Genomic DNA, 7,674 nt, shown 5'->3' on the forward strand with positions numbered 1-7,674 from the left:
TTGTGTAGCGCCTGCCACGCCGACGCTACATCCTACTATGCAACGCCTTATAGATAGACGCTACACGGCCAGCGTCGCACCCATATGAGCCCAAGTCAGCGTGCAGCGCCTGAGAGCTAGGCGCTACACTGTCCACTACACAGTGTAGCGCCTGGCTCCTGGGCGTTGCACTAGTGCGGCGCCTAGCTCCTGGTCGTTGCACTAGTGCAGTGCCTGAGAGTTAGGCGCCAAGGGTCAGCCGCGTGAAATAGTTTCACGGACAGTTCATTTTATGATTTGATTTCAACTATAGGTTAAATTTGTCAAATTTGCCGAAAGGCGATCGGGAACTGGCCGGCCGCACGGGCGCAGCGAGCGAGCGGAAAAGGAAACAGGGAAAAAAATGCGTCCCGTTGCGATGGATGGGGTAGTACGAATAAATGGCATGGCCGCATGAATGAGGGGTGAGGCGTAAAAGGGAAACGAGGGGGAGGGGGGAGAAAAGAAAAGGTTACCATCTTTGCACTGCATGAATTCCTTCCCATTGATCGATCCCATTCGCCCCCACCCCCTCCCTCTTATTATTGCGTCCACGCTCGCGTCCTCTCTCTCTCCCTCCCACCCTCTCCCTGCTCCCTGCCTCCCCTCTCCCCTGCTTTGACCCTGCTGGCCGGCTGCCTGGCTTTATCTGCCCGCCACGCCTTTCCCCGCCGCCGCTCGCCGCTTGGATTTCCAGGATCCAGCGACGCCCGTCCCCGCGCCGTTCGCCGGGGCATTAGGTGATCCGGCCGTGCCGTGTAGGACTTGCGGAGGAAGATGACCGTGGAGGGGAGGGTCAGCGGCGGGGGGGACGGCGGCGGCGGCAAGGACAAGTTCCCGGTGGGCATGCGCGTACTCGCCGTCGACGACGACCCCACCTGCCTCAAGGTCCTCGAGAACCTCCTGCGCCGCTGCGACTACCATGGTACGGGAATAGCTGTCGCCAACATGCATCCTCCCTCCCTCCCTCCAGCGTGGTCCAGGGCTAGTAGGAGGAGATGAATCTGTACCGCTCTCGAAGTCTCAAGCACAGACCCGTCCGGTTCCGTGCTGTTCGACCACAGTGTATTTTTCCCTTAGATTTAATCGCTTGTTTGCTTGATGCGCGTGCTATTCGCGAGATTTGGCGTCCGAGTTTTGCATTTACACCGCTGGTTTTCTGCGATTTATTCACGCTCCCTATTTTTCACTTGGCCTGTCGGTCTATTTTTCGCGGACAGGTATCAGGTGACATGCACCTTTGCATGTGCCCAAATTCAAATTTAAACATTGCGAAAAAATCTGAAAAAAATCATGCATGTTCACAGCACATATTAAGATAATCCCTAAAAAATTCAGATCAAAATTCAAAACATACATCAAGAAGCAAAAAAGAGAAATCTGAGTTTCTCTTTTTTGCAGGGCGCTGTGTAATGTCAATTTATGATTGGATTTCTGTCATTATTGTGTTTGCCGATTTCTCATCTTCCTTTTTTTTTTCTTTCGCGTAGCCGCTTTATTGGGAATCACCTTGCTTTGGAATCTGCGTTTTTCCGTCCAAATACCTATGCAAGATCGGACAATCTCCCATGCACGTCTCTTCTCGTGGTTTTAGTTTTAGATTTCCACGGTGACAACTGCTGATGTTTTTTTGATGGAAATTTTCCTTGGATTTTCTTTCACCCCTTTCATCTTGTGCGGCCCTCTTCTTCTCGTTGATGATTCTTCCGAAACCTAGATTTATGTGTGTGCAATGTGTTGTTATGGTGGTTTGCTAATGTGTTTGGATTCGATCTGCTGTGATGTTGCAGTTACAACCACTGGGCAGGCAGCCACCGCCCTCAGGATGCTCAGGGAGAACAAGGACCAGTTTGACCTCGTCATCAGCGATGTCCACATGCCGGACATGGATGGTTTCAAGCTCCTCGAGCTTGTCGGTCTGGAGATGGACCTCCCAGTCATTAGTAAGGCTAACTTGCTTATCCTCTGCCGCTCTTTGTAGCCGATGCTCTAAAAGATACCACTGCTGGGAAATGATTGTCGAGTGAATCTACTTGTTTCATTTCATGTCATTTGGTGCTCCAGAACTTTGGAGATGAATTATGTCTGCTAACCTACAAACATCGCAGATAGTTCTTTGATGTGCTACTGCTAGTTTTGTTAGGGAAGGAAGATGAAAAGTCTTCGTTCATTTGTGTGGTTCAGATCTGTTTGAGGCTACTCATAGCTTGGTGCATGGGTCAGGGAACCAATGAAAGATTCCCAGTTCCAATATATTGCAGATAGTTCTTCGATGTGCTACTGCTACTTTTGTTAGATATATGTTCATTACTGTGATCATATTGCATAATTGATTACCTGCTCTACCACTCGTTGTATCAACTGAGAGCGGTGGCTGTGTCATGTTATTGCGCTTCACGTGTAACAACTGGAGAAGAAATGAGAAAGGACAGAAGGCCTGCTACTATAATGAATGGCTATTAATTTTTCCTAAAAGGTCAATTGTTTCCTAGTTAGTGTTTCATATGTGTTAGCGTCTGATCATATGAACAAAGTGTGAATAATGTCATGCATTTTAACTTTTTGTCGTTTATTCTGGAACTGATCAATGACTATCTGTCATGCAGTGTTGTCTGCAAATGGGGAGACGCAGACAGTCATGAAGGGCATAACTCATGGAGCATGTGACTACCTGCTAAAGCCGGTGCGTCTTGAGCAGCTGAAGACAATATGGCAACATGTGATTAGGCGGAATACCAAGAACCGTGGTAGTGACAATGATGATGCTGGTCAGAAGGGGCCGAATGCTGAAGGTGAGAATGGTGGTGCTAACCGCAACAAGAGGCAGTCACGGAGGGATAGAGATGACAATGGAGATGATGGTGACGATTCTGATGAGAACAGTAATGACAACGGCGACTCGTCATCCCAGAAGAAGCCAAGGGTTGTCTGGTCTGTGGAGCTGCACCGGAAGTTTGTTGCTGCTGTCAACCAGCTTGGCATTGACAGTAAGAACTCACTTCATGTTGTCGTCATCATTAATAAAAGCTATTTGTTTTCTGGGTTCATTATGTCATCTGCAATAACATATCTCTGTTCATAAACACAGAGGCTGTTCCAAAGAAGATATTGGACCTCATGAATGTAGAGAACATCACCAGGGAGAATGTTGCTAGTCATCTGCAGGTTCAGTTTCTATCCATGCGTGTTACCATTTTTTTTATGTCTGTACAAATATTATTATGGAGCCCAACTTCTAATTGTTATATCCCAGTCATAATCTCTAGTCGAAAGAGGATTTGTTTCTGAATTTTGATGAATATTAAAAGAGCATTTTCATTTGCAGTATAATGGTACATGTTATTTTCTTATGATCCCCCAATTAAGTAGTACTCCCTCCGTCCCATAATGTAAGACGTTTTTTGACACTACACTAGTACCAAAAAACGTCTTACATTATGAGACGGAGGGAGTATTAAGTAACTTATGAAAACGTTGGCTAAAGGGGTAAGAGTCCCTCCTTTTGACTGTGCGTTAGTTATTAGATAGAAATGAGCCTTCCCTGCAGATTGAACGTGTGTGGGCGAGCTTACACCCGTAAGCTCTAGCTGGCCAAGCTAGCGCTTGGTTCTCCTTTTAAATAACTTATATTGCCATGTTTGTTTCCTAGTATTACCAAAAGAAGAAAGTTATTGCTGTCAGCATATCTTTCAATCAGTTGAGTTCTGTATGGAACTGTTCATTTGATGATTTGATCATGTCTTAGCCTTCATTCCTCTATTTTGTTTTTGAATGTCATTCTAATTCATTGATTCTTGCTGTTTTATCATAATTTCAGAAGTACCGGCTGTATCTGAAAAGGATGAGTATGGATGCAAGTAGGCAGGCCAACCTCGTTGCTGCACTTGGAGGAAGGAACCCTGCTTACAGCAATATGAATTCAATGGATGTCTTTAGGCACTACAACAACGCGTACGGTAGATACCGACCAGTTCCAACCAGCAGCCATTCCCAGTCAAATAACCTTGTTGCAAGGATGAACTCCCCTTCTGCATACGGAATGCATGGGTTGCTGTCTCCACAGTCGCAGCCACTTCACCTTGGCCATGCCCAGAATAATCTGGGCACTTCCCTGAACGATTTGGGTGTCAATAATGGTAACCTTATCAGGGGTGCACACATGTCAACCATGGGTACTGGTACTTCTGGTAACTCTTTTGCAAACATTTCAAATGGTGCACCACTGGCTCCTACAAATAGGGCAGTTCAGTCTCTTGAATCAAACAACAGGCAACACCTTGGTCGGATAAATTCGTCTTCGACAGACTCATTTAGCTCATTCGCTAGTGATTCTCCCCACTTTCCAGATCTTGGAAGAAGTAGTAACACCTGGCAAACTGCAGTTCCGTCCAACATTCAGCAACTTGGTCAGAACGGCAGCATGTCCCAAGCAAGCTTGCATGGGAATGGCCTTAGGATGGAACCTGTCTCTAGCTATGCACCACCATCAAATCAGATTACATCTCTGGGAAATGATATGCAGAACCAAGTAGCACCACTAGCTAGCAATACCCTTCCAATGGTATTCAATCAGGGTGCAGCGCCATTCACCTTTGGAAACAGCACAAACTCGAGAGAGGCGCTCAATAGCAACCTTGCGTTCAGCAACTCAGGCATCAACACTTCATTGCCAAACCTTCGCATTGACAATTCGGTTGTGCCGAGGCAGACTCTGGATGGCGGGAATACAGGCGGTGTTCCCTCTCTGCAGGATGGCAAGATTGATCAGCAAGCTGTTGGTAATCAGCTCAATTACAACAACAATGATCTCGTGGGGACAAGTGGGCTGCAAAGGGAGCTCAGTGGTGGTCTGGATGACATTGTTGTTGACATGTTCAGGCCGGTATGATCCTCTCTTGTATTTCATTTTCAGCAGAATATATCTTAATGCCAAACTTTCATCTATTTTGCTTCTATTTTGCATCTGCATAGTAATGTTGACTAGCTTAGAAAAAATAGTAATCTTGACAAACTATTTTCTCACTGGCTCATCATTTTTATGGTGGTGCATGCACTTCACTGAAGCCGGACATGCATTTTTTATTTCATATGGAACCCACATGCATGTGTGGCGTTCTATTCCTTTTAAGATAAGATGTACCTTTTATTTTGGTAGTAGTACTTTTGATTCCTGTAACATTATTATAGGAAAGTACACTAACAGTACACTGAGGTACTTAATATTATCTGCATGATTGCACTGAACATATACATCTAGCTTACACTCCCACTGTTTACTTAATCTTTATCTGATCTGCCATTTTGGGGACTTGTAGTACTTACTATATCTTTCATGTTAAATTCACGACTTTTAACAGGGGATGACCATCTAACCATGCCATACTTCTTAATGCAGGATAATGATAATGGTGGCATTTTCATCGATACGGACTGGGGGCTGGTCTAGCCAGTCGTCTCCTTTCACCAAGTCCCATGCGCAAGATTTTCCGCATTTGTGTGGTGTCTGCTGCTGATTTGTCCATCATGCAATTGCCTGCTCAAAGTTGTTCATAGTAGCAAGCCTTCATCACAAATGCCTTTTGCATTTGGTTTTCTCAGTTTAGCGTTCATGTTCCCGTGTTAGTCGTCCAGTATTCAGAGTTATATTGGGTAACAACTATGTGCTGTTTGTGTCCGTGACTCGTATAACTATCTTAATTCAGGTATGCCCTGTTATCGTAAGATATAGTATGCTTGGTATGCAAGTGAATTCTTCGTGTTAGTTGTTGGAAATGTTTTTGCTCTTTTATTTTGTTATAATTTATTTCGTACACCGTTTAGCTAAAATTGTTAGTAAGCAGATGTTGCTGTGTGGAATTTTGGTTCTGTTTTTGTGCATGATCGTTGGTAGTGCGGATGGAAGATTCCCATTTTGTTAACATAGGCACCTGACTTAAATTTTACTTTCTCCATAGTATTAGTTCCCTTGAATTCTGGGTCAAAGTTTTATCATAGACTTAACTAATAAAATACTCCCTCAGTAGCCCAAAGTTAAGTCACTTATTTTGGGACGAAGGACGGAGGGAGTATGTAGCAACAATAGTATGAGTTGAACCTCTTTCAAATATGAAATCAATATTCTAGTTTGTTTCTCTATTTCGACAGTTGTTTTTAAAGGGAAAAATTGCAGCTAGGCTACTTTTGTTATTAGTATCTCCAACAAATGATGTATAATATGGTCAGCTGCCAAAACATTGTCTTTAGGGCATTTGGACCGAAAAAATGGTGCTCTGGCGCCCTATCCCTAAACCGTGCTGCAAATATTTTAGGGCAATCACATATTCTGGCTTCGCGTTATGCAAATATACAGTAGCCGCACGGTTGGCGCAAAACAAACCCTGCAGCCACGCACAATCCAACCGTGGCGTGAAACTTCATCCTTGTTGTCGTCGCCTCTGCCGAATCCGGCCACCACTATCGCATTGCCGCATTGTCGTCGCCGCCTCGGCCGAATCCGGCCACCACTATCGCATTGCCCCATTGTCGAAGCCACCGCCCCCTCCGCCTGGTCGCCGCTCCACTGAATCAATTGAATCGATCGCCGCTCCATCCCATTCTGCCGCCGCGTTGACCAATTTCGCACCCCGCCGGATCCACCCCCACCCCCGGGTTTCATTTGGCCCCCACACAATTGCTTATTTTCAGTCATTTACTTCTTGTGTTGTTTACTTTTGTGTTATAACACAGACTTTTTGTGTTGTTTACTTTTGTGTTATAACACATGCCTGTGTGTTGCAACGGAAGAAGTAATTGACATGTCCATCAAAAGGTATATCAATGCAACACTACAATATCCGGACGGTGCCGCCTGTCGGCAACAGGTTGAAATCTACTCCCTCGTTTGTTATGGTTATCTCATGAAAGTCTTAAAAATGAATTATTAACGCAAGATTGATGGACTTCAGAAGGATTAATTGATTAATTATAAGGTCTCCCCCTCATAGAAACAATCTCGAAATCTGGTCTTACTTACAAAGTCGCTTAATTTATATTGACGCAACCATCCGTGCAAATCCAACAATTTTATTTATTTAGAGCCAATCGGCCATGCTAGCCCCAATCCATTTAATTCCTTCCCTCTGTTCCTTTCTTGAAGTGGCTTCCCGATTTCCGCACAATTTACATATGTATATAAATTGACTTATTCTCGTGCAAAAAGTCGAGGTGGAACTTTTTAATTAAATAATGAACCTATTTTTTTAGCATAAGCACATGCTAGGTTAGCTGGTTAGGGCCTTTGGGGTCATGAGTTCCAATCTCACAAAGCACAAATGTTTTTCGCTACTCTTTGGTCTACAAAAAAGGTGCAATGCAGGCCCTCCTGACATATTTTATTTAACATATCTAGCCAATTTCAATGTCGGTCCACTCCGGTCGGCGGCTGCGCGGCCGCCACGTCACCCGCTCCCCACTCGGCCTGGCCTCTTACCTGAAAATACACAAATTTGTACACAAAACTAGCCGATTTCTTGCGTTTTTTTCCGTCGTAGATGCATTCTAGAGAGTTGGGGGAGGCAAGGGAGACCTCGATCTACTGATGGTGTAGCTCGTGGCGGTGGTGGTGGAGGTCGTTGAAAGGATCGATATGGTAGACTAGAGGGGGGGGTGAATAGGCAA

General features: G+C 44.9%; 1 protein-coding gene across 1 annotated transcript; it reads left to right on the plus strand.

Moving 5' to 3' along the window:
• The first annotated feature begins 562 nt into the window (after positions 1–562).
• LOC123144042 (two-component response regulator ORR24) lies at positions 563–5,779 on the plus strand. The gene is made up of 6 exons (XM_044563055.1): positions 563–943; positions 1,809–1,961; positions 2,625–3,005; positions 3,107–3,183; positions 3,836–4,900; positions 5,414–5,779. Exons 1-6 carry the CDS (start codon positions 796–798, stop codon positions 5,462–5,464), a joined length of 1,875 nt encoding a protein of 624 aa, XP_044418990.1. The 5' UTR covers positions 563–795; the 3' UTR covers positions 5,465–5,779.
• Positions 5,780–7,674: the final 1,895 nt, after the last annotated feature.

This window comes from Triticum aestivum, chromosome 6D (assembly GCF_018294505.1).
Source record: "Triticum aestivum cultivar Chinese Spring chromosome 6D, IWGSC CS RefSeq v2.1, whole genome shotgun sequence".
NCBI classification, from domain to species: domain Eukaryota; kingdom Viridiplantae; phylum Streptophyta; class Magnoliopsida; order Poales; family Poaceae; genus Triticum; species Triticum aestivum.